A 26,915-nucleotide genomic window follows, 5' to 3' on the forward strand; every position below is an offset into this window, starting at 1 on the left:
AAACTTTACTCTATGTATATAATCAGTATATTATAATACTCTTTGTATATAATATTGTTTACAGTGATTTTATTTTATAGTTAATAAGTCAATTGATTGTTTAACAAATTAAAAGAATTGATAAGAATAACTCCACCATAATGTCGGGACGAGGTAAGATGTGCAATATGTCTACATACAGAACATCTTACGACTTTTTACCATATACAATTACTCGATAAAACATAATTTTTCCACAGGTAAATATCGAGGTAACCGGCATAGGAATAACCATCAAACGTTATCCACGGTAGCGAAGGAAGTGGCTACCGCCTTGCCAGCAGACAGCCCCGTGCTGGCGATGTTCAAGGACGCAGCTTTAAAGCTCAATGACCGTCAAGATAGATACGAGAGGCTGGTCAAGTTGTCTAGAGATATCACAATTGAGAGCAAGAGAATCATCTTCCTCTTGCACTCTGCTATCACGTACGTACACAGATCACAGATTTGTCTCAGAATGTCCAGTTCATTATATGTACTTAGGTATGTTCTAGTAGAAACAAATTCTCTCTTACATTCTATTATTATAGGCAGTGGCGTGCAGATCATAGAGGCATAAATGCACTGCTTACCCCAGTTGTAATAGCTTAATGCAAATTTTACATTATGACCTGCCAGTAAACAGGTTCCTACCTAACTAATGCCTACCCTGGCTTCAAACCCTGTGCACGCCACTGATTATAGGTATCTACATTGGTAGATTCTGAGCACAACCTAATTTTAGAGTATTTGCATGCTCTTCTTACTTATGTAATATGAAAAGGACAGACACAGTTTGACAGTTTTCCATTTAATTTTTAGATGTTAAAACCTGTGATTTTAGCGCACAGTCGCAAACTTACTGTTTAAATTTGTAGTGTGCTCTAAAATTGTGAAAGTCATGTTCTGTCCTTTTTAGCATTGTTAAAAAGAAAAGGATGCACATACTCTAAATTTAGTTTAGAGAAAGACAATGGAATCTGTGCCATTGACTAATAGGTAACTAACTCTTAACTAAAAACAATTTATCAACATCAACTCATCGTCGGCTCACTACTGACCCTTCTCAGAATGTGAAGGCTTTGGCCATGGTCTACCACGCTGGCCTAGTGGAGACTTCACACACCTTTAAGAACATTATGAAAAACTCTCAGGCATGTAGGTTACCTCACTGTTTTCCTGATATCTATACCAAGTCAGGTATCATATTATGAAAGGGCATTACCTGTACATTCTAAAACAGATTTTTATGCATAATAGTTTTTGATTTATCATGCAAAATGTCGCAAAAATTCGACAGTAGTACAGAACCTGACTTGCACTTGGCTGGTTTTTTTACATTAATATTAATTTTTTCCAGTGAAGAATCCACAGAAAAGGCAGTAAAAGATGCAAACGAGCGACTCCAAAAGCTAATTTCTGGACCAATCAAAAGCATTGGCCTGGAATTGGAAAACCATCCAGCGTACTTATATTCCAGAGCAGTGACTGCTGGTTTCCAGGAATTTATTGAGGCTAGAACTTTCTGTTCTTTAATGGAGAGCAAAGTTATTATCTCATATCCTAAAGTACAAAAGGAATTTCAGTATGAAGTTAAAGAAGGTGAGGTTGGCCTTTACAATTTATTATCAACCCATCACCGGCTCACTACTGAGCATGGGTCTCCTCTCAGAGTGAGAAGGGTTTAGGTTAGGTTGATAGAACACACCTTTGAGACCATTGTGGAGAACTCTCAGGCATGCAGAATAGGGTCTTGGACTGTAGTAATAAAATGACGTGATTTTTTGTATAGCGGCAGTTTATGGGGCTAGAATTCATTATAAGGGGAGGGTGTCCCACACTACGCTTGCTTATACGCAGTCTCCACTCAAGGACTTTCCGGCTCCAACGGCCATCGCCTCTACGACAGGTATGACCACCCACTGCCACTTCAGCTTGCTAACAGTTTGGGCTATGTCTGTGACCGTGGTTCTCCTGCGGATATCCTCATTTTGGATCTTATCCCTCGGAAACTCCTACCATAGCCATCTCCATGTCTCGCTGAGCGACTTTGAATTTGTGGACAAGGCAGAAAGACAAATGTTTTATAATAATTTAAGGTGAATCTGAGAGGACAGTGGCGACGTTTCTACCACAGACGGACTACATGCTTGGCTTGGCGGACTTGACGGGGGAACTGATGAGGAAGGCTATCAACAGCATATCCAGCGGGGACAGCCAAGAGTGCTTCCACGCTTGCCAGGTCGTCAGGGAGCTGTATACTGGATCTCTAGGTACGAATCGATCATTATTCCGAGAAAATATTTATTTATTTTTCAACACTTACATCTAGCTTTACAGGATTATTCCTATTGTTATAGTATATTTTATTATGTATACTAAATTTAACAATACTCAGAAAAAAGATAACTAAGATACTATAAGTGTTTCTTTTTCCCTTTTGAGGTATGGAACCCTAAAAATTGGATTTCATACAAAGAATAAAAATAATCATCAAAATGAACAAATCATAATTATTGTTCTAAGAGCTCCTAATGGATACAGGACCATTAGTATTTCGTGCGACAGAGATAACGCTCTACGAAGCCAAAATTAGCCGACTCTCTCTTTCTAAAGATTGATGTTCATCACTTTTGGCAGCGTACCTACTGTACATCATTGTATTGCAAATTCAGCAATTGACAATCAGAAAGTGTATAAAATAATACACAATCTTAATAAATGATTGGAGTTGTTTGAGTTTATATTTAACTAGATTATGCTCGCGACTTCGTCCGCGTGGACTATACAAATTTCAAACCCCTATTTCACCCCCTTAGGAGTTGAATTTTCAAAAATCCTTTCTTAGCGGATGCCTACATCATAATAGCTATCTGCATGCCAAATTTCAGCCCGATCCGTCCAGTAGTTTGAGCTGTGCGTTGATAGATCAGTCATTCAGTCAGTCAGTCAGTCACCTTTTCCTTTTATATATATAGATTTTGTTTGAAGGATTGTTTGGCATGGGCAAAGAACTAGCGCGCAAGATGGCCGTGACCAGGAACAACGTGGGTAAAGTGGAGGGCGCGGTGTACGCGCTGCGCGTGCGCGGCGGCGAGGCGCCCCCCTTGCTGCTGCTGCCCGCCAAGCCGGAGTGGGAGGCCGAGCCCCACGACGACGACGAGGGCTACTATTGAATAAACGTTGTGTTGTATCCAGGGTTTCATTTATAGTGTTTCATGCAAAGCGGTGGCCGCTGAACAGATACTTACCTACCTACCCGGTGACGCCCCCCTTACTGCTTGCTTTTTATGGTTCCTCAAAAGGAACGCTTCTAGGATCACTTTGTTGTCTGTCTGTCAAGAAAACCTATAGGTTACTTCTTGTTGACCTAGAATCAGTCTAGCACGAGTAAAGGAATAAATCCGAAAACCGTAAATTTGTAGTTACCTACCTAGTTATCATAGCCTAGAACTAACGCTTGGCTGCTTGAGCACGCTTACCTTAAAAAAGCCGGCTAAGTGCGTCGTACAGTCGTATATTTTCGACATTTTTGCACAATAAATCAAAAACTATTATGCATAAAAAATCTGTTTTAGAATGCACAGGTGAAAACCTTTCATATGATTACCCCACTTGATATAGTCACTCACTTCGAAAGTTGAAAATACTAATTATTATTAGTTCATGACCACAATTTAATTGTTTTTGTGTGCTCTAACCCTAAATTCACGGTTTTCAGATTTATCCCCAAATGTCAGCTATAAGATCTACCTACCTGCCAAATTTCATGATTCTAGGTCAACGGGAAGTACCCTGTAGGTTTCTTGACAGACAGACAGACAAAATGATCCTATAAGGGTGCCGTTTTTTCTTTTGAGGTACAGAACCCTAAAAAGCCGGCCAAGTGCGTCATACAGTCGTATTTTTTCGACATTTTGCACAATAAATCAAAAACTATTATGCATAAAAAAATGTTTTAGAATGTACAGGTAAAGCCCTTTCATATTATGATACCCTACTTGGTATATCATCTTACTTTGAAAGTTAAAAATACTAATTATTTGTTCATGAACACATTTTAATGTTTTTTTTTGTGATGTAATCACAATTTTTTTTCCCTTGAGTGTGCTCTAAGACCTACCTACCTGCCCATGATTCTAGGTCAACTAGAAGTACCCTATAGGTTTCTTGACAGACACAGACAACGAAGTAACCCTATAAGGGTTTCTTTTTCCTTTTGAGGTACGGAACCCTAGAAATGGCGCGCTCCAGCTTAAGCTGCATCATCATCTACTCTGGTGAATTTGCAGTTAAGCGCATGTGTTTTTAGGAAACAAGAGTAAATAGTAAGAGGTCACGACTCATGGCCGAAGAATACCTACACGAAAAGAGAGACTGTAATAGATCATTGTTGAATCTTCAATTTATTTAATAAAAATACATTTATTTTTCATCCATTATAACAACAAAAGTAACCATAGTCTACAAATAATCTTCGGAGTACTCCTGGCTCGGTGCAGTGCCGGGTGTCCACTCGTCCGACTCGTCGTCGGTGCCGTACGGGTCGGGCTCCTCGTCCGTGTCGCTGCAGGCCTGCGGCCGCGCGACCGCTTTCCGCGCCCGCTTGCCGCCCACCACCAAGCCCTGAGCTGGAGAATCGTTGGAGTCGCTACTGACCCTTCTATCGCGCTTTTTCTTCTGACCTGTTAGACAATTGGGTGTTTGACTCCAATTTTTTTATTACTTTATTATAAACTAGGATAAAAATAATGACGTAAGCTAAAAAAAACGAATTAAATCGATCAAATAACAAAAAGTTATAAGCATTTAAATATTTCTGATTAGACAGAGATAGCGTTATAGAATTTTGACGTCACACCTTACTAATGCCATAGTAGCTTCGTGCGGTTTCATACAAATATTCGTTTTGCGAGAAAAGGATAGAAGACCCTCCCACTCCAAAATTAAAATGCCTGTAACTTTGTAAATCTTTGCTGGATTTTAATAATTTTTTTCAGCGTACGTCATTATTTTTATCCTAGTTTATAATAAAGTAATAATATTTATCAAATTCAAAAGTAGGAAAATAGTAAATACCCAATTTTTTTCTGTGACAATTAGAGAAATTCTGGAAAACCTGCATCAATCACTGCGAGTCTCAATTGCTGATTGGCAGAATTTATAGTATTTGTGCTTCAACAATACATTTTAGCCAATAGCGAGGAAGTGTCGGCCAATCAGAGGTGATTGCGAGAGTTACACTGTAGCAAAGCTACCTTCCACTCAGAGGTGTTATCACCCTAAGGGCAACAGGGGCCATGGTCCCAGGGCGGCAAACATATAGGTATTTATAACATATATTTTATACCTACAAGTACATAATATTATATTTTGTAGCATTTTGACTTGACTTTCCTGAAGAAATAGTCAATTTATAAGGCAACAAAGCTTATTGGCGTCCCTTTTTTTCACCGGTCGAGTTTTTTTTTTATAGGACACGCGAGTAGCAGCTCTGAGTACATTAGATACCTATTGGCACGATGTTACGCACCTTTGGGTGAACACGACACCTACGAGCATGCTTCACGACAGGGCGGTCAGTTTCCAGTCTAGAAATCGTTGCCGTGATCGTAGAGTCGTCGTTCAACTATGTCAAACATACTCGAGTTCAGAACTTCTTTCTACAATAAAATTTACTCTGTTGTTTTCTGACGTGCATCTACTTAATAGTCAATACAAAATGACTTCTCACGCGTCATTTTAACTCTATGGCTGAGATCTATAGAGCGCACTTTAACTTTGCTCAGATTTAAGTTCGAGTAAAAACGAGAAAGATTTATGTGAGATATATAGCTCTGTCTCGTTTTAACTCTCAGAGTGCGTTCTATTAAGATCTCTCTATGGGTCAACTGTCGTGTCAAAAGTATGGTTCACCTTAGGACTAAAATCGTACTTTTGACATAAAATTTGACACAAAGTTAAAATGGCGTGTGTGAAGTCATTTTTTAAACATTATACATAGATACATAATTAATCAACTTATAATAAAAAAACTATGTGTTAACAATTTTTCAGTTTTATTGTTTGCGTATTGTCAAACTACTATTTTAACAAAATTTATATTTTAAACACTTCATGCATGATTGCTCTAATAGACACATTTCTGCGTATATATTCCGTACGAAATGACTACAAACAACGATGAAATCGATAAACGTGGTCGATACGGACTCTTGCAACACTGAAACTATGACAGCGCGGGTGTGCGGGGCGAGTCCCTCTGCACGACTGCCTCAAAAAATACTTTAAAATTCTGCAAGTTTGAACAGTTGAATGACCGCATGCACCAGCTGATTCGAGCCGCGCAAGCGGGAGCGCGCACACGATCTACGCTAGCTGTCCCGTTCGCTCACAGCCACTTGCTTGGGGTGACCATGTTTTTGCGGGACAACGACTCAACACAACAAGCTTATAACTCGTTGGTTATCATTAAATATTTTTGAAATTTTGTATATTTATTATTTTATGTAAAAATATTCGACACGTGTTTCGGTTTTTGCGTATACTATAAAACTAACGTGTATAAAATAGATTCATGATTAAAACTCGTAATCAAAGTCGACGCTGTCGCCGTCAGAGTCCTCGACTTGGAAGCGGTCGTCGTAGAAGTTGACCGAGTGCGCGTTGATGTAGAACACGTTGCCGTGCCGCTGCACCACTTGCATACCTGCAGCACGACAACACAGCGCGTCACACAATTGCCTACAAAAGTTTAAATTCCTTAAAAGCTACTTGAGAGTAGTTCAGGTAATTTTTTGGCCGTAAGTACCTTACATTTGTGTTACTTAAAATGGCCGCCAAACAGAACAGCAGTTCTGAGACCCGCCATTTTATAGACGTGTTTTAAGTACGGAGTAGTTAGTGGCATAGATTAAAAGCTATTTTTTTTTGCTAAGTGTAGTGTGTGCAAAACAAGTCCTAGTCCAATCTGAAGTTGGAACATGGTGGTTAGAGCAAATTATAGACTTACAGCCGTACTCAGAGTCGCTAATCGTTACTTAAATTTGAGTTAAAACGAGACATATTCATGTGCGAGATATGGCTGTCTCGTTTTAACTAAACTTAAGTAACGATTAAGCGACTTTGAGTACGGATGTAAGGATTAAAACGAAAATTTGGCACAGATGTCGGGCGGCGGGGGGGGGGGGGGTCTCACCTGGTCTAGGGGGCGGCACCTTCCCCGGCGGGTGTTCGTGGTCGCGCCAGTGGCGGGGGTCGGTCTTCACACACGAGGCGCCGTAGGGACAGATGCCGCGTGCGCCAGTACCCCAGTCCGAATCCCGCGGGTGGCTGAACTGAGCTAGATGTTGGGGGTTCTTTCTGTGTGGCAAATAGACATAATATTATATTGCAAGTACATACAGGCTGTTACCAGAACGCTAGCAAAAACTTACGAGTTATTGTTATACTACCTAAACACAATCCAATACCAATAACAATTTGGCTCATATTTTAGTGATATAGTATTTTTCAAACCCGCAATGTATAGCGTGTAAAACTCGGGTCAATGCCCCGCCTACGACGCGGCACTGACTCCGAGTGGTCTAAGTTAGGCCACTCCATTAGGGCCTGTTTCACAACCTCCAGAATCCAGATAAACTATATAAACAACTAGCTGATACCCGCGACTTCGTCCGCATGGATTTAGGTTTTTAAAAATCCTGTGGGAACTCTTCAATTTTCCGGGATAAAAAGTAGCCTATGTCCTTCCCCGGGATGCAAGCTATCTCTGTGCCAAATTTCGTCAAAATAAGTTGAACTGTTGAGCCGTGAAAAGCTAGCAGACAGACACACTTTCACCATTATAATATTAGTCTCCTACATTTTTACCTCATTTTTACGCATTATAATATGATTTTGTTTCTCATTGTAAAGCTCATATTACAATTCCTTGTCCATGTAGGTAAGACCACAAATGACAAACCAAGGGATTAGTATGGATAAAGACATTATAACAGTTTTTGTATTGGGAATCTGTCAACATGTCAAATTTATCCATTAGATAAAATTTATCCGGCGGTTGTGAAACAGGCCCTTAGATAATGAGTCACCTGTAACAGTTGGCGCCGTACATGCACCTCTCGCGCAGAGGCTGGTTGTTGTTGGGCGCGTTGTTAGCGCACGCCGCACCGTCGTTTGCTGGCTGTAATGGACAAAACTTATACTTATTGAGTTAGAGTTGCTATTGAGATCTTCTGTGACCTATCTAAGGCGTTTGATTGTGTTGATCATAAAACTTTCTAACTTAAACGAAACCACTACGGCACAAAAGGCATTGCACTTGATCTCATTGCCTCTTATCTTAATGACAGAACTCAAAGGGTATGCATGAATAACATCAAGTCGCAAGGGTCATCTTCTTTAATGGGTGTCCTACAGTTCAATTTTGGGTCCTTTTCTATTTTTGAGGTATATCGGATTTGCCACAGCATGCCAGCAATATTTGCAGATGACACATCACTGATTTTTAAAATTGACTAAAATAAGGACTATTTTAACTTTAAAACTTAAATCTATGCAGATGAAGTAGTGGACTTCATCTAGTACAAATAGATAACTCCGATTTTTAATACTAACTACTAAATAATTAATTTAACACTGCAAAATAATATTGCTACTAATTAATTATTAAATTTTGTAACTAATTTTTTTTTTCAAGTAAAGTATAATATTATTATCTCTTACTCTTTAGTTAAAATGCCATATGAGTAGCATCTTGCTAATTAATCAATGACCCATTAATGGCTAAGGCTCTGGACAATCTGATTGAATTTGCTAATGTTTGAGGAATTTCATATTACCACTTGATTTAAACTGGGCCCTGGCTTCACATCCTCAGAGTTTTCACTTTTCACTTCAACAGGTTCAGTTTTAATTTTTTTCACATCACTATTGTCTGGACTGTGACTCCTTTTACTTGAATTGCTTTCATCATTTGATGGCATATCTGTTTCATTTTGTATATTTGGTTCATTCTGCACATTTGGTTCACTTTGTACATTGGGTTCATTTTGCAAATCTTGTTCATTCTGTACATTTGGTTGATTTTGTTCATTTAATTGGCCTTCCTTATTTGGATAAATTTCACTTTGTTCAACTGTTTTCTTTGATACTTGATTTGAATTTGTTGGTTCAGGATCATTGGTCAATACTTGTGTTGGATCATTATTTCCTGTCGCTGTAAATAATACAAAATGATAATAAATTAGCATAAAATGTATACTAGTCATTAGACTGTGGATACACCTGTAAGTTTATATTTTTATACAAAATAATTCATTTATTTATTTTACTTACAGAAGTAGCTTTCATGATTAATTGATGACAAAATTAATGTAAACACTGTAATAGTATATTTACTTAGTGTCTTATTTATTTTCTTAGTGTTTATTATAAATCTGTAAGAAATAATATAATACAGGTTACTTTTCATCATCAAAATCAAAACGAATGCTTACCTATCAAAGGCTGTAATTTAGCTATTTCAGTATCAAAACCATCATCAGAATTATGAAAATCGCTAGTTTTTGTTTGGTTCACATCACCTTGGGTAGTTTTATCACACTCATTGTTACTGACACAATATTCTTCTGTATTTCTCTCACTGTCAACATTGTTAGCTTCGAGATCAGAACAGAATATTACTTCATACCAAAATGCATCTGGTAATAAACCAAATTTATCTCCATTACATAGAGTTATTGTATTGTTCTGCCTTAGTACCTCTGTGTTTGTTAGACCCTTTTTTATGAAGAAACAGGGGTTTTGATGCAACTGTAAATATTAAAATGATTTGATTATTATTATTTAAATAACATGTTCAATGAAATAATGCAATAATTTTTTAAATGAATTAATTATAAAAATTTAAGTAAAATATAAAAAAATTGAAAGAATCATTAAAATACCTCAACGAATGAAAAAGTTATGGAATTTAAAAGTTTGCAAAAATAATTTCATTTTGAATTGAGAACCTCCTCCTTTTTACATGTCACTTAAAAACTATTGAGCAATTGAGTTATTTGTGGTACTCAAGAAAAAGAAGCATGGAAACAATTAACAAATAAATCATCATCATCATCATCCCATTGTTGGCCCACTACTGTCCATGGGTATCTTCTAAGAATGAGAAAAGTTTGGGCCATGGTACATTACTTTAGCCAACTCTTGATGCTACATGCTACAAATAGTCCAGACTTCATGTTTTGGTCATTATAACTGATACATCAAAATTATAAATAATAATTTTATTTTGAACTAGCTTATGCTCGCGACTTCGTTTGCGTAGACTACACAAATTTCAAACCCCTGTTTCACCCCCTTGTGTTGTTGTTGTTGTGTTGAATTTTCAAAATTCCTTTCTTAGCGGATGCTTAATAGCTATCTGCATGCCAAATTTCAGCCTGATCCGTCTAGTAGTTTGAGCTGTGCGTTGATAGATCAGTCAGTCAGTCAATCAATCACCTTTTCCTTTTATATATCTAGATAGATTTAGAATTTAGACACAAGAAACGAGTTTCCTACCCTCTGCACTAGGAAAACCCTGTATTGCAGAAGGCAGTTACAAATTTTTTTTTTTTTTTTTTAAAAAGAATATTAGTCATGTTAAATGACTAATATTCCCCTTTCCTCTCCAACTAAGCGTCAGGCTTGTGCTAGGAGTAGGTACGACAATAGTGAAACGGGCGGGGTTTGAACCGTCGACCTTTCGGTTTCAGTCCACTCCTATACCGGTTGAGCTATTGAGGCTATATTGTTACAAATGATGTTGTTGTAAACCGTTTTCACTGTACAATTTTCTTACCGCTGTAATAGTTAACGAGTCAACACTGACACTCAACTTCCCGTGTTGACGTGATATCCTTTTATCGTCGCACTGTAATATGAAAATAGTTCTCTTTTAATTTTCGTTTTGCATGTGATTATTTTACTAATATTCTTTTACAAATATGTGACAGAGAGACACTTTAACAATCTTACTTTTTCAGGAAACAATCCATACCTACCTAATATTATAATTATTTACCGTTAATTAGCTCATCATTTTATCTAAGAACTTTTGTATTTTTAATTTTGTGTTTGATGTAGATGAGTGAGCTGTTAGTGATCCTAATAAATTAAAAAAAAATATGCGAAAGTGTGTGAGGCTGCTATTAGGATTCAATACCTCAAAAGGAACCCTTATGATCATGTCTTTGTCTGTCTGTTTGTCAAAGTGTGTGTACAAATAATATATTTACTAAAATGACTAAATCAAATCATAGATGGTGCGGTTCGTCCTTTACTTTCTTCATCATCATCATGATCAACCCATAACCGGCTCACTACTGAGCACGGGTCTCTTCTCAGAGTGCGAAGGGGTTTGGCCATAGTCTACCACGCTGGCCATGTGCGGATTGGTAGACTTCACACACCTTTGAGAATATTATGGAGAACTCTCAGGCATGCAGGTTTCCTCACGATGTTTTCCTTCACCGTTAAAGCAAGTGATATTTAATTAATTAAAACGCACATAACTCCGAAAAGTTAGAGGTGCGTGCCCGGGATCGAGCCCCCGATCTCCGATTAGAAGGCGGACGTTCTAACCACTAGGCTATCACAGCTTTTTTTGCTTAATAATTAGGTACATATTATGACTCGCGATCCCTCAAGTCACGAGTGCACGGTGTGCTAGATGTGTGAACAAAAAGTGCTATTTCTTGTACGATAATAGGAGCTCTTCCGTCCGAGTCGCACTTGGTCTGTTTTTTCACAGCCCATCTCTTTAACCGCTTTTGACGAGAGCTGGTACAGAGACAGCTTGCATCCCAGGGAAGAACATGGGCTACTTTTTGTCAAGCTTTTCGCCTTATAAAACAATATAAATTACAACAATGAAAACTCACTTCAAGTAGTTTGCCCCGTCCAAAAACATTTTCACCGAGGGGCAGTTGGATCTTACACGGATCCACGGCATCCGTTCGCACTAACTTTATAGTCATTTTGGGCCTTTTACTTTACTAAATCAACTTTAGCATAGCATTATTTCACAAATATTTACAATAACAACATGAACGAAAAATGGGAAAAACGTACATTGACGTCATTGAGTACAAAAATTCATAAACTATAAACTACCCTAACCCTATATTCAATGTACCTACTCTGTGTCATAAACTGTCATAACATAAATCATAAACCATATAAACTCTAGCAAAAAGTAAAACTATCTCTATGGTAAAACCCATTACCTACCGTAAAACGGGGTGAATAGGTACGAAATCTAACTTCGCATTGAAATTTACGGATGTTTTGGTACAAATTATGATGCTTTAACTGTTTGTAAGCATCTCCGGTTGTAAGAATTCTAAGGAAACATCCAAAAAATATAAAATAATGATAAATTACTGGTATATTTTAATCAAAATATATGCTGTCCCTATTTATACTTGATCCGGGGTGTAACGGAATGGCAAAGGGGTGAATAGGGAAAAAAGGTTAGGGTTGTCAAACACAAGTTAGTCTATCCTCTAATATTACAAAACTAGCTTATGCTCGCGACTTCGTCCGACACAAATTTCAAACCCCTATTTCAACCCCTTAGGGGTTGAGTTTTCAAAAATCCTTTCTTAGCGGATGCCTATGTCTTAATAGCTATCTTCATACCAAATTTCAGCCCGATCTGTCCAGTAGTTTGAGTTGTACGTTGATAGATCAGTCAGTCAGTCACCTTTTCCTTTTATATAATATTTAGATTTAGATTAGGAAAGTGAAGACTTGTTTGTTTGTAATCGATAAACTCTGAAATTACTGGACTGATTTTGAGAATTCTTTCACCATATTCTATAGCTATTTTATTCAGAAGTAACATAGGCTATATGTTATTATACATGGCATAGTAGGTATCTAATCTTTAAAAAAAAGCAACCGCCGAGTTTCTTGCTGGTTGCTGGCATTCCGAATCAGTGGTTTGACGATTCAAAAATAAATAAATAAAAATATTTTTATTTAATTAAACTTTTACAAGTAGTGTAGTTACCTATACTTATAAAAGTTTAATTGAATAAAAAAATATTTTTATTATTTATTTATTTATCAATATTAAACAGTAAAATGCCATTTAAACAAAATTTTACTAGTCGACTACACAAGAAGGAAGAATGTTTTGAACAATTTAATTAAATATTTAAAGTGACAGCCCTGTCCCTATATAAACCTTACTGTTCCTATTTAACCTTGATTCGTTCCAATTCAGTAAGTATAGCGTTCCTATCCACCCCTTTCCCGTACCTATAATCCCCATGGCAAAGCCAAACCACTTGGTTTCCAATTTTTTTTTTTTTACAGAAAAATATGTAACATTTAGACAAATCTGCTTTTGTGACGCCTCTTAGATAAATGTTTAATGATTTCTAATAGTTTTTGTACTGTTTTATTCTCGTACTGCGTCAAAGTAAACAAAGTTTTGAGACCTACGGCTTAGCGTGTTTTGAACAACGTTTTTGCAATGACGATTTCGTTATTTTAATGTCAATTTGTCTCTGGTTCAGTGTTGCCAACTAATAGATCAAATATTCTACTATAGGGAAAAACAATGCTACCAAAATTCTAAGCTGTTTTGGGTATTATTTTTACCTTCAAATCTCATTCCCAGTTTTGTCCCTATTCACACCCCGGTTCCTATTCACCCCGTTTTACGGTACGTACCCTGTGAGTAATACGTAATACCATAGTAGTACATACAAATTCTTTGGTAAAACCCAGTTTACCCAGTAAAACCACTGATCTATATATTCGTGACTTTACTCTATGTCATGTAGTCACGGATTCTTGAGGATTCTATTCTATACTCTATGTCTATGTTTTGAATTTTTGTGTTATCTGGTTATCAGCAGTTATCTGTGGTTGTAGCCTTTATTTCTGGTCGGTGGTTATAGCTTGTCTGTGGTTTTGTGTTTTCGAAATTTTTTATAATAGTACCTACCTATTTAAAATCAAATAAAAATAAAAGTGGGTAATCATTCATCCAAGTGTTTACTATATAGATAAGATGATTAAGTCAGCTGGCTTAAACTCCAACCGCCCGCTGTCCGGGCAACTTTACAAATATACGAACGTAGTAAAAGGGTGGCAGCAGAGATGGTTTGCAGTGGACCCAGAAACTGGTGTTTTGTCGTATTATTTGTTCGATGGGCCCGGTGATACTGTGCAGCCTGGACAACCGGCTAGAGGAGAGGTGAGCTAAATAAGTTTTCATACAATTTAATTAAAAATTCTCTTTATACAGGCACCGCGTTCTGCACTAATTTGAACTGATTTTAGAAGCAGCAGGCTCAGTCTAAGTTTATAGGACTGCCGTAGTTAGAATGATAAGTCACTTAAGTAATAAGTTTATTACTCTTACTCTCTAGTAGTATGGGGTAGTGCCCTTCACTATTCACGACCCATATTATAAATTCGAAAGTAATAGTTTTTTGATTTCAATCCAACCCCAGGCATCTCTAATTTTTCGGAGTTATGTGTGAAATCCTTCTTATTTTGAGACCCGTGCTCTGGAGTCTGTATTGAGCCGGCGATGTTTTGATCATCATGATATGATATCGCAGGCCCACCTAGCAGCAGCAGTGATATGCCCCAGTGATGAGGACTCCCGCACGTTCACCATCAACTGTGCCTCGGGGGACATGCTGAAGCTGAGGGCTACTGATGCCAGGGCTCGACAAGAGTGGGTTAATGGCCTGAGGGCTATCGCCGAAATACATACTAAGGTAAGGTACTAACTTTTGTACTAATATATTGTTTGCCCACATATAATAACTGAGGAAGTGTTTATTTGTCCTTTAATTTCGCAGTAATGGAGCTATGGAATGATGTGATTTTTGCACCATGATCAACCCATCGCCAGTTCACTACAGAGCATGGGTCTCCTCTCAAAAGTGAGAAGGGTTTTGGCCATAGTCTACCACGCTGGCCATGTGCGGATTGGTAGACTTCACACACCTAGGCATGCAGGTTTCCTCACGATGTTTTCCTTCACCGTTAAAGCAAGTGATATTTAATTACTTAAAATGCACATAACTCCGAAAAGTTACAGGTGCGTGCCTGGGATCGAAACCCCGACCTCCGATTAGAAGGCAGACGTCCTAACCACTAGGCTATCACAGCTTTTTGCACAGTTATAGTTAAAGATCTGCAGAAATATATAGGCTACTTTTTAGCCTGGAAAATTATGTAGTTCCCAATCTCATCATTAACAAACCCAAATCTATGTGGATGAAGTTGTGGCTATCATCTAGTAGTTTATAGTTTCTCAAAGTTATTTGTTTACTTTAAGTTAAGCAGTGATAGCCTAGCGGTTAAGACGTTTGCCTCTTTGTAGATGGGTCTGGAGTTATGTGTGTTTCAAGCTTTACTGGTGAAGGAAAACATAGTGAGGAAACCTACATGCCTATATGACTCGCTCCAGCGATGCACGGGGCTGCAATGGCTTGTATAGTACGGTATAATAACATTGTAAATTGAAAAATTAAAAAGAGCAACCGCCGAGTTTCTTGCTGGTTCTTCTCGGTAGGAACGGCATTCCAAACCAGTGGTAAATTAAAACTACCTGACTATTCATAAGCACTTGTAAAAAGTTTACATGAATAAAAAAACATTCTATTCTATTCATTCTGAGAGAAGACCCCTAGTGTAGTGAGCTGGCAATGGATTGATGATTTCATTTTAAGTTTGTTTTGAAATAAAAGAATGTAAAATTCGAGAAAACAAGCGTAATGAAATGAGACTGAATATTATTACACTTGTATTTGTAGGCGATGGGAGCCAACCCTCCGCTGCAGCCGCGCGAGCAGCTGGCCGTACACGACGCCATGGCGTCCGCGCGACAACAGCTGCAAGCCACTGAACTCAGGTGAGATAAAGTCTAACAGCTTAAAAACACCACCACAGATGGATGGATCATCATCATGATCATCATAATTATCAACTGATAGACGTCAAACGGCTGGACATAGGTCTCTTCTAAAGACTTCGATACGCCATGGTCTAGCGCCTCCTGAATCCAGCGGCCCCCAGCGACTTGTGACGTTGTCTGTTCATCTCGAGGGGAGTCATTCCACTGCTGGGGACTAAAGATGGGCGTTATTGGCTATTTCTGGCCACGGTTATTAAACCGCTATTTAGTTACAATAGCGCTATTGATAACAGTTGCCTAGTATCGGTATCAAAGCTGTGTTTCAACTAATTTAATATGCGCACCGTTTTTGTTTGTAGTAAGTAGTAACTTAGTTAGCTGCCGTATCGAATCCGTCTGTAGGTATGGCTAAAGTTTCAAGTCGTGTAAGTGCATTAGAATAATATTGACGATTTCCCTTCATGCTTTTCTAGGCTTAGGACTAGCACAATTTTCAAAAACGTTTAATCAAAGTTTTGTACAACACTAATTATATCACTTAAGTACCTAAAACTATTAAAACTTTATTTTTTATCTTAACACCTTTTTACAATTTTATACACCTACTAAGTTATTTACAAATTATAGTCAATCGTCAATATCACCCACACTACAGGCAAAAGCTACCTAAATAAAACAAAGCAATATCTCAAGACAAAACTTTAGTATTTACTGAATACAAACACCGCTCAAACTATCTAATTAGGTATTAAAACTTTCATCAAAAGTCAAAACAAACAAACGCGCCGTAACACCACCTGATCTGCGCGCGCATATTTCACTAAAATAAAACCAATTTTACTTTCATGAAAATCGTGAAGTAATCACAACCTTAAGTTCATATCAGCAAAGTTTAATTATCATGATCATTGAGGTCAAACTATATTGGACGCTTGCACGGATAGTTAAGGCTTAACTGTAATAAGCTTGATAGATCAAACCTTAATGGACAAGTACTTGAACAGTTAACCAAACAAATTAGCGCCTTAGTGTAATAGACATAAGGTCGTTTTTGGTTTATCAATTTTCGTGAAATGTTCTTAGTTAAGTTACTAAGCCGGTAGCCATTAGCCAATAGCCATTAGCCAATAACCGCTCCTTCTCAGCTTTCACTGAAAGAAAGAAAGAGAAGGCATAATTATTGCGTTTCTAGTTACCAAAAAACCAAACAATGCATTGTCAGTTGCCAGTTGGCAGCGTTGCGTTGTCAGGTGGTTCGTCATAGATGATATCTGTTAACCGTTGCTAGCTACGACAATAACGCTATGGTACGCTAAAGGCATGGCAGCGGTTTTCAGTTAAGTTAAGCTATAGCGGACACATGTCTACTGGGGACTCCTTATGAAAACCCTATGAGGAAATTAGGAGAATCAGAGTAATCGACATAGCTAAATGGGTTGCGAAATTAAAATGGCAATGGGCAAGGCACATCAAATAGATGATATGGGTCCCAAGACGCTAGAATAGTAACCTCTCTCGGGAGAGTGCAGCATTGGAAGGCCCTCCGCTAGGTAGACAGATGACATCAATCGATGACATCGCAGGGAGCCGCTGGATGGCGGTGCAAGACCATGGCGTGTTTAAGTCCCTACAAGAGACCTATGTCCAATTGCATGTCTATTGGTTGATGATGATGGGCATAAACTTATTATATTATGACTAGCTTATGCTCGCGACTTCGTCCGCGTGGACTACACAAATTTCATACCCCTATTTCACCCCCTTGGGGGTTGAATTTTCAAAAATCCTTTAGCGGATGCCTACATCATAAGCTACGTCCAGTAATTTGAGCTGTGCGTTGATAGATCAGTCAGTCACCTTTTCCTTTTATATATTATGATATGTTTTCCAGTGACGCAGCTCTAGCGCGGTGCATCGAGTCATCAGATTCACCCTTCCCTCACACCGATCCAGACTTATTGCTTTTAAAGGTAAGTGCATAAACATCTATTCTACCGCTCAAACTTCTATAAATTGTTTTTTTTTTTTTTCAAATTACATACTATAATTCGTACAATTTGTACATTATAGTCATGGGACATTGGAACCCCATTGTAATTATTGACCTAGCAAGGGAACGAAATGCTGGATCCAAAATGCAAATCTAGGATCAGACCCAGAGTTACCCTACACACGATTTTTTTTTGATAGACTAGAATTTACAGACTAGTGATTGGCTGCAATCCTGTGATGCAATTGATGATGCAATCTAAGATGGAGCGCGCTTGCCTGGAAGATGTATATTGACTCTTGACCTGAAGGTGCCCATATTATAATTGGCGGGGAAAACTGATGCTGGAATTGTGTTCCAAATCTTAGTGGTTCGAATTAGAAATGAGGAAGCAAATCGCTTATATCCATCCGTATCCGTGGAATTTCAACTACGTACGGGTGCAGACCTTGGCGATGCCTTGCGGTACGATAGTAGAAAGCTGAAGGAGGAATCAGGCAATCTAGGATCGTCCCCACTTTTTCACCCTAAATCGTCCCTGCCGCAGTGTCGTAGAATGTTTTTCCTGGCTTTATCTAGACAAGACTTAATGCGCTACACTTATGTCCAGGCGACGTCAGCGGCGAGTATGCAGTGTCTGCTGCAGTGCCTCGGCCTCCTGCTGCGGCAGCAGCAGTGCGCCGCGCTGGGCGGCAAGCCGCAGAGAGACAACTAGCATCACGACATCGATCGAGCATTGGACGAGCTCAGATTCTACATCATCGGGATAAGCCGGTCAAGTGCGAGCCGGACTCGCACACGAAGGGTTCCGGACCATCCTACAAGAAATATAAGTCCCGCAAATTGCTAATGCGCGTGGCCGCCATTTTAGTGATGTCAGCACTAGACTGAAGTTTCAAGCTGATGGTATATTTTTCATTCGTCGTCATTTCGATGTTAATGAGACATGGTTCCAGTGCAATAGCAATTTGCGTTAATTTTTTTGTGATGTAACCACAAATTCATGGCTTTAGGATTTTTCCCATTACTTGTGCTATAAGACATTATTATGTGATAGGTACATGTGTATTTAAGTAGTTAAATTTAGATTATTAGATAGCAAAGACATGAGCAAAGGATAGGTTAATTTTAAAATAAACAATTATTTATTTAAAAGGTTGTTTTAAATTTAAATAATTATGAAGAATTATTATAGGTAAAGCCGATCAGAATAAAAAACTTCGCCATATTGCGGAAAACTAGTGGAACTATTTATTTACCTATACAAGACTACGGCGCCCCCAGACTAATTTTTTATATTTTTCTGATCGGGCTTTAATATTATGGCGATAAAAATGAAGCGTCAAAAATCATCATCCAAACCTACATACACGATCAAAGCGACTAGGGCGCGGGAACGTCAGAAGCGGGTCGTCTCCCGGGATATTAATGGCGCGATGCCGTCGCATCCCGCGTTCCTGACGCGCAAGTGTAGCCGTAGCTTACGGATTTTTGGGCCATTGTACACTGCATCGGTTTCATGTGCATGTATGCTCTCTTAAGTCGTATAACATCTCGTAAAGCGAGCGAAATACACGATACGTTACCACGTGTTAGTACGTATGGACTGGTATGTATGGTTATTTCGTACAGTACGTCGGCCGAAAGTAATGTACTGGATTTGTAGAGCGTTGTCCGTGTCGTTGAGACCGACAAAACGTCACATGGGTATGAGTGACAGAGACAACGCTATATTTTAATGTATAAAACGGGTACATACCGGGTCACGACGGGACCACGACCCGTGCAATTGGGTTGAAATATCGACAAATAAAAACAAAAATTAATCGTGGTATGTAGGTACCCGTTTTATACATTAAAATATGTCGTTAAACCACGAAATAAGCTTAAAATCATTAGAGACAACGCTCTACAAAACCAGTACATTACTTTCGGCCGACGTACTGTATGTACTATGTACATTACATTCGTCTGCGTACTGTACCTATTATTGTACCCAGTCCACTACAAAGTCCCTTCAAAGATTTCGAAAAATGTCGCATAACAAAACTAACCTCATAGCTTACGTATTTTTCTCTGGCATTTAATTTTATTTCTATACGTCAAATCCGAGGGATGCCAACATACTGATATTTTGGCGTAGCGAAAAAATTCTAAGCCCATGATTTTGTCAGATATATCTGATATTTTACATAGACTTCTAAATATTTCGCTGCTTTTTAGTATTTTTTTACTACATAATCACAAAAATGTGCGAGCAGGAATTTAGAACTCTGCGAATGGATCCACGGTATCCGTTTCAAAATCAAACACGGTTAGTTTACATTTGGTGGTTTCATCTCCACTAGTCGCCAAGCCTATAAATCGACGTCTGCATTTGTAGAGCATGCTACGACAACTACTGCGACTTCTACCGCTGCACGCGGCTGCTGGGCGAGGTGGACGACTGCAAGATCTTCAAGCGCTACTTCCAGACCATCTGCCCCAACTTCTGGATCGAGCACTGGGACGAGCTGCGCGAGAAGGGTGCTTTCCCGGGACCCATCTGATCTGTCTGATCGTGGATGTGATTTGGATATAAATTTTCTATTGTGAATGACTTTTCAATTATTTTATTGAAGTAGGTATAAGTACAATAAGCTGTGATAGCCTAGTGGTTAGGACGTCCGCCTTCTAGTCGGAGGTCGGGGGTTCGATCCCGGGCACGCACCTCTAACTTTTCGGAGTTATATGCGTTTTAAGTAACTAAATATCACTTGCTTCAACGGTGAAGGAAAACATCATGAGGAAACCTGCATGCCTGAGAGTTCTTCATTATGTTCTCAAAGGTGTGTGAAGTCTACTAATCCGCACATGGCTAGCGTGGTAGACTATGGCCAAAACCCTTCTCACTCTGAGAGGAGACCCATGGGTCATGCTCTGTAGTGAGCCGGCGATGGGTTGATGATGATGATGATGTTGAAGTACAATTTTTAAAGTTATATACATCTAACCTGTGATAGCCTAGTGGTTAAGATGTCCGTCTCGTATTTTGGGGTTCGATCCCGGGCACGCACCTCGAACTTCTCGGAGTTACGTGCGTTTTAAGCAATTAAATATCACTTGCTTTAACGGTGAAAGAAAAATGCACGACGTGGTTTCTAATACTACTCCGAGGAAAATATAAAAAATTTAGACTTTATAGGTACTTTGACGTAAGATTTTTTACATATTTATTACCTGTTATCTCCCAAAGCCACCATGATCCAAACGAACGTTCCTCCCATTGTTAAGGACAATACCTAGAGAAATTTTCAGCTTTTATAAAATAAGGAAGGTCTGGCAGGCGCTGACTCTCAGACAAGCGCTAAAAATCAATAAAACGTCATCTGTCGCATTACGCATATAAGTCCCGCAAATTGCTATTGCGCTGGAACCAAGTCTCATGAACATCGAAATGACGTCATTTTGACGTCCGCGTCAGGCGAAGTAAAAATATACCATCAGTTCGAAACTTCTGTCTAGTGCTGACGTCACTAAAATGGCGGCCACGCGCATAAGCAATTTGCGGGACTTATACCTTCCTACCAAGTATCCCTGTGCTTCCTACACGCTACAAACGACTAGAAACCTTGTTCTTGGACTGTGACTCTGACTCTGGATAGTAATAATAGCAACAATTTCTAGAAAAGGGTTTGATGGTATTAATAGATCTGATGATATTTAAGTTTATTTACAGCACAGTACAAACGATAACGACACGATAACCGATATCGAATTTTATCTATCAAATTGCCATTTGTAAATAGTAGTAGGTACCTACTTATCTAATTTATCCGCTTTTTAGCTTCACACACCTTTGAGAACATTATGGAGAAATCTCAGCCGTTTCCTCACCGTGCTACTTACAACCTGTACCTATGATATAGGTATAGGTCGAAATAGCAATCGGGGAGTGAACGCCCCGCACAGTCCCCGCGCTAACCGGTGCGGGCGAGCGGGGGTGACGAGCGTTCCGCCGCCTCATACCCTGCAGGCCGATTGCGAATCGACTGCATCTATCATTTAATGACAGCATCAATGTCAAAATAGATTGCAATTGCAAATAAAACATCTGACTGACACTAGAAGTCAACGAACATTGCGAAGATAAGTGCCGCGAGGTCAATGCCGCGTCGTAAGCGGGTCATTAACCACGAGTTTTGAACGCTATTCATTGCAGTTTTGAAGAATACTAAATCACAAACTACAAGTATAAGGCTAATGTTAGTTGGTATTGGATTGAAATTATGTAGTATACTAATAGCGCTAAGTTTTTGCTAGCGTTATATAAGTACATCTGTATTATCATAATCCTTACTAATATTATAAATGCGATAGTGTCTATCTGCTAGCTTTTCACAACCCATCCGTTTAGCCGATTTTGATGAAATTTGATATAGAGATAGCTTGCATCCCGGTGAAGGACATAGGCTACTTTTAATCCTGGAAAATAAGAGTTCCCACAGGATTTTTAAAAACGCAAATCCGCGCGGACGAAGTCACGGGCGTCATCTAGTAAATAAGCGCTTGGTGTTAACAACTGACTGAAATGAAACGGCTAGCAACGGTTAAATCATTTATTTTATTCTATATCACGCGACCTAACGGAATTAAACATAAATTAACATAGCCCCTAAGTACAGCGCGGCCGCTTAGATGCGTCCAGCGAAGGTGCCCTCCTCGCGCTGGGAGTCCCACTTCTCCACCCACTCGTTGGGGCACAGCGACTTGTACACTCGCTTGAAGTACTGGCACGGCTCGTACTTCTCGCCGCGCACCTTCTGGCAGCGGTGGAAGTCCAGGTAGCTCTGGTAGCAGTGCCTGGAATCATACAAATACAACTTTAACACTGCAACTCGACAAAACAATCAAACAGTGAAACATGGCAAAACATTTTTGAAAATTAGCTTTCCTATAAACTTAGAAAAAAGAAATCTGGATTTCTCAAATGCTTGACTAAAACGGTAAAGCCATTTTGTAAATAGACAACGAATAGTTTCATCAGTACCCTTATTATAAATGTGAAAGTGTGTTTGTTTGTTGGGTTGTCCTTCAATCACGTCGTAACGGTGCAACGGATTGACGTGATTTGTTAGAAGATATAATATGATAGAATATATTATTCCCGGAAAATCAAAGTTCGCACGGGATTTTTTATGACATGAAGTCGCGGGCATCAGCTAGTTAGATAATAAATTTTCTTGAAAAATATTGGACATATTATAAATGCAGAAGTGTGCCTGTCTGCTAGCTTTTCATGGCTCAACAGTTTAACTGATTTTGATAAAATTTGGTACAGAGTTAGCTTACACCCTGGGGAAGGACCTAGGCTTCTTTGTATCATGGAAAATCAAAGAAATTTTTGTCTGCTATAAGACCTACCTACCTGCCAAATTTCATGCTTCTAGGTCAACGGGAAGTACACTAGGTTTCTCGACAGACAGACAGAATACGAAGTGATCCTATAAGCGCCCTTTTTTTTCAAAATGATCAGGCATTAGTGTACTTACCATGTCGTCAATCCAGCACTATTGTCAGGGCAACAAAAATTACTTACATTTTTCTGTCATGAACCAAATAATGCAACTCAAAATCAGTATGTTGGTCGCTCCGCTGTGTAAATAGTGAAAGTGGTTACCTGGTCTGGTTCTGGTTAGGGAACCGAGGGTCAAAGGGTGCAGTTTTGATGTCTGCTACAGATTTGATCATTTCTGGCATTTTACTGCAAACAAAGAACACGGAAATCAGTCATTCTTGAAATTCATTTATTTTCATATCATTGTGTGTAATAAAGCAATAAATGTAACTAAGTGTACACAGAAATTATAATAATTGATTACAGTAAAAAATAACAGTCACAAACTGTTAAATGCAGGCCAACGATAAGGTAATGCTATTTGACGAGAGGCCTAGTCTTTCGTTCTTCTTCGCAAGATGTTTCTCTATACTTTTTGACTTCCTGCATGTAGAGCGACCAAGCGTCTTTGGGCGTATTGTCCACCGTTTGTTCGTCGATCGCTTTGGCTTTCTTCACGAGGCCGGTTTTCAGAACTCTCCCCCCGCGTCTTTTGCCTATAAAAGGTAGAACGGGCTTTTTGATCACAGGTTTAGTTTCGTCTTCTACTTTTTTCACTTGCTCCTGCATTTTTTTAAACATTTCCAGAAAACTGCCATCGTTCTTAATGGGTATCGGAATAGGTTTGGTTTTGGATGAGGAAGGCATGGGCAGGGCTGGGTCGGGCTGCTGCAGCAGCTCGGCGTAGTTGGGGCCTTCCACTTCGGGTGGGTCGCCGTACTCGATGTCTACAGCGTGACTCGTTTCTACGGCGCCGGGGGGAGGTTTGACCTCCTTGGGGGGAGTTCTGGTCTTGTCGGCCTGTTCCTGCCTACTCTTGTGCATCTTCCAGAAGCGTTTTCTGTCGGCCACCGTGAACTGTCCGCGGCACTCCTCGTCGCTCGGCGTGCCGCTGTGGCTCGCAGAGCTGCGGGATCGCGGACGTGATTTTGAGTTTTTGGGGCTTCTCGATCGCCTCGCTTTGATTCGAGATGCGGAGCGCCGCCGCGAGGTCGATCGTTCCTCGCTTGGCGATCGTCCCCTCGATCGACTTTTACTACGAGATTCGTGTTCGGAGGCCGACTGGCGCCTCGCGCGCCGCTTCGACCGCGAGCTCGCCGACGAAGCGGTCGAGTGGCTGGAAGACGAGGACCTCTTGCGTCGCAGCTTGGGGGTGCGAGAGCGTTTATGTTTAGTCTTAGGAGTCGGAGATCTGGAATGAGATCGCGACCTCGATGAGGAGCGATTTCGGGCATAGCACCGTGGTGGTGTTATGGAGCTGTCTCTGGGTTTCCTCGGCGGAGTGACGGAATTTCGATCTTTGTAATTCTTTTTCCTTTGGGGAGATCGCTCCGACCGACGATCGACGATCGGAGGAGTGACCGACCCATCCGATCTCTTACGGCTTTTTGGGGAATCCGCCACATTCTTTCTGGGTGGAGTGAAAACAGCTCTCTCTCTTCGGTCCCTAGATTTCGATTCATAGTAGGGTACAGATTTTCCTTTACTTCTGGATGTTTTCTCACGTTTGACTTTTACAGGAGGACTTCGCAACCTGTCCTCGTTTTTAGACCTATTGCGGGATTGCGATGATCTATATTTTAGAGGTGGGGTTAGCGATCTATCACTTCTACTGGTGATGGGTTTCTTGTAAGACCTCCCCGACCTAGAAGACCCGGACGAAGACCTTCTCTCCTTTTTAATTTTTTTGGGGGATCTGGAATAAGATCTGGACTTGTAGCTGGAGCGGTCGCTAGAGGAATACTTGGTGTATTTGCTCTTGGATGCACTTCTGGATCTGCGCCACCTGCTGTCCTCGTAGCGGCGGCGCTCGTAGGGCGACGCGCTGCGGGACTTGGAGCGGTAGGAGCGGCGGCGCTCCTGGCGCGCGGGGGGCGGCGGCTCCGGCGCGCGCGGGTAGTCGGGCGGCGGCGGCGGGTACGGGGGGGCCGCGGCGTCGTAGTAGCCCGCGTCGGCGCGCGAGTAGTACGCGGAGTCGTAGCTATAGCCGTAGCCGGCGCTGTAGCCCGGGTACTGCTCGTAGGACGGGTAGCCGTAGCTGGCGCCGGTCCAAGGGTCGGTGGTGGGCAAGGAGGGCGCGGGCGGCGGCGGCGCGTAGTCCGCCTCCGCGCCGGGGGGCCCGCCGTCCCAGGCGCCCGCCTCGCCGCTGTACGAGGTCATACTTATACGAGCTTCTTCGCATAACCTGCGGCAGTTTGTAGGTATGCACACACCTACAAACAGAACAACTTTTCGGTGTAGACAGCAATTCAATCTTCGCCTTTCGAGATATCGCTCGCACGCTTATTGAAGTTTCGTTGTAAATAATTTTTGTGACGAGGAACAACAAATTACGTAATACGAGGCCGTGTTTGCAGAGAATGTGTTTTTTCAGGGCATGCGTTACAAATAAAGCGTAGAAAACTACAAATAAAAAATACCTTATTACTCATGCTCACCTTTTTGGTCTCTGAACTCAAATTATTTTCCAAAATTTATCGAATAGAAAATGGCAGCGAACACATTCGCATAAAAATCAATAGACAAGTAGAGCGGAGTTATCTGTTATAGTCTAAAGGTATTTTTTTCAACTTGTTTTACGGCTCTGGGTTCTAGCCCTTTTGCGCCTGACCTACCTATAGTGCGACAAGGCTATCTTGGTGCGTGGCGAAAATCGGAACTAGCATTGTCCATAGTAGATAGGTAATCTATGGTGTCCCCATTGTTCTTGTTTGAAATTTGAATACCTTGAATAGGTACCACCTATTTCTAGCAGCGTGCCCCTGTCAATGTCATTCAAGTGCCAAGAGAACCTTGTCGTATGTATCATGCATTCGTAGATAGAGTAATAAAGGTAGATGCAGGAACGTTTCTTTTCTCATTCGCACTAAAAAGAGAGCACAGATAAAGTTATTAATGTGATAAACAGAGACGCAGCTAACCTATTTTGTCTCTTTTCGTGTAACTGGTTTTTTTAAAGAATACATACAAGAAGTTGCAAAACAAACTTTGAGAATTCGTGGCGTAATTGTATTTCTCATGAGTTATTTACTTGTTTTCACATAAAAAACGTTTAATACAAATATTGACTACTAAACAATGGTAATAAATTGTCGTGTTATTCATCGTTACGTCGTGCTATCGCTATCTCATACGCGGTTACACAGTACTTAAATCTACCTATTATTCTATCTACGCATGCATTGCTTGCTTGTGCCACAGATATTTCCAGATATGCAACTATAATAGCGTGGCCCCGTCAGTCCTAAAGAGAATATAATCACTACGCTCAGTCCCTCCCGCTCAAGCAGAAGTACCTACTTACTTGTGAAATGTTATTCCGTCTATTTTACGTTCGCTTCGGCTATTGTAGCCTAGTGTACTGCAAACCACCATTG

The 26,915-nt window shown here is 40.1% G+C and overlaps 5 protein-coding genes across 7 annotated transcripts; 3 read left to right on the forward strand and 2 right to left on the reverse strand.

Annotated features, from left to right (window-relative positions):
- On the forward strand, positions 1–3,211 carry Trax (Translin associated factor X). The gene is made up of 5 exons (XM_034975747.2): positions 1–153; positions 240–465; positions 1,379–1,620; positions 2,118–2,291; positions 3,010–3,211. Exons 1-5 carry the CDS (start codon positions 141–143, stop codon positions 3,192–3,194), a joined length of 840 nt encoding a protein of 279 aa, XP_034831638.1. The 5' UTR covers positions 1–140; the 3' UTR covers positions 3,195–3,211.
- A 1,190-nt stretch (positions 3,212–4,401) lies between these two features.
- On the reverse strand, positions 4,402–12,166 carry LOC117988589 (aprataxin and PNK-like factor). 2 transcript variants are annotated; one of them, XM_034975746.2, is made up of 7 exons: positions 11,946–12,166; positions 10,865–10,936; positions 9,519–9,834; positions 8,862–9,238; positions 8,112–8,203; positions 7,217–7,380; positions 4,402–4,703 (listed from the first exon to the last, which is right to left on the reverse strand). In XM_034975746.2, the coding sequence occupies exons 1-7, from the start codon at positions 12,039–12,041 to the stop codon at positions 4,483–4,485; spliced, it is 1,338 nt and encodes a 445-aa protein (XP_034831637.1). In that variant the 5' UTR covers positions 12,042–12,166; the 3' UTR covers positions 4,402–4,482. The 2 variants fall into 2 exon arrangements, with proteins under 2 accessions (XP_034831637.1, XP_069359209.1); XM_069503108.1 differs by lacking the exon at positions 4,402–4,703 and adding an exon at positions 6,579–6,727.
- Positions 12,167–13,980: 1,814 nt separating this feature from the next.
- Positions 13,981–18,967, forward strand: LOC117988591 (oxysterol-binding protein-related protein 11-like). The gene is made up of 5 exons (XM_034975748.2): positions 13,981–14,275; positions 14,646–14,807; positions 15,852–15,949; positions 17,844–17,922; positions 18,553–18,967. The coding sequence occupies exons 1-5, from the start codon at positions 14,090–14,092 to the stop codon at positions 18,655–18,657; spliced, it is 630 nt and encodes a 209-aa protein (XP_034831639.1). The 5' UTR covers positions 13,981–14,089; the 3' UTR covers positions 18,658–18,967.
- A 135-nt stretch (positions 18,968–19,102) lies between these two features.
- LOC117988594 (uncharacterized) lies at positions 19,103–20,542 on the forward strand. The gene is made up of 2 exons (XM_034975751.2): positions 19,103–20,256; positions 20,326–20,542. The coding sequence occupies exons 1-2, from the start codon at positions 20,192–20,194 to the stop codon at positions 20,489–20,491; spliced, it is 231 nt and encodes a 76-aa protein (XP_034831642.1). The 5' UTR covers positions 19,103–20,191; the 3' UTR covers positions 20,492–20,542.
- Positions 20,543–22,526: 1,984 nt separating this feature from the next.
- Positions 22,527–26,116, reverse strand: LOC117988593 (cytochrome c oxidase subunit 6B1-like). Of its 2 annotated transcripts, XM_034975749.2 has the most exons (3): positions 25,977–26,116; positions 23,602–23,685; positions 22,527–22,784 (listed from the first exon to the last, which is right to left on the reverse strand). In XM_034975749.2, exons 2-3 carry the CDS (start codon positions 23,679–23,681, stop codon positions 22,616–22,618), a joined length of 249 nt encoding a protein of 82 aa, XP_034831640.1. In that variant the 5' UTR covers positions 23,682–23,685; positions 25,977–26,116; the 3' UTR covers positions 22,527–22,615. The 2 variants fall into 2 exon arrangements, with proteins under 2 accessions (XP_034831640.1, XP_069359236.1); XM_069503135.1 differs by lacking the exons at positions 22,527–22,784; positions 23,602–23,685 and adding an exon at positions 23,708–25,751 and having other exon boundaries at positions 25,977–26,073.
- Positions 26,117–26,915: the final 799 nt, after the last annotated feature.

Source organism: Maniola hyperantus, chromosome 14 (genome assembly GCF_902806685.2).
Source record: "Maniola hyperantus chromosome 14, iAphHyp1.2, whole genome shotgun sequence".
NCBI lineage: Eukaryota > Metazoa > Arthropoda > Insecta > Lepidoptera > Nymphalidae > Maniola > Maniola hyperantus.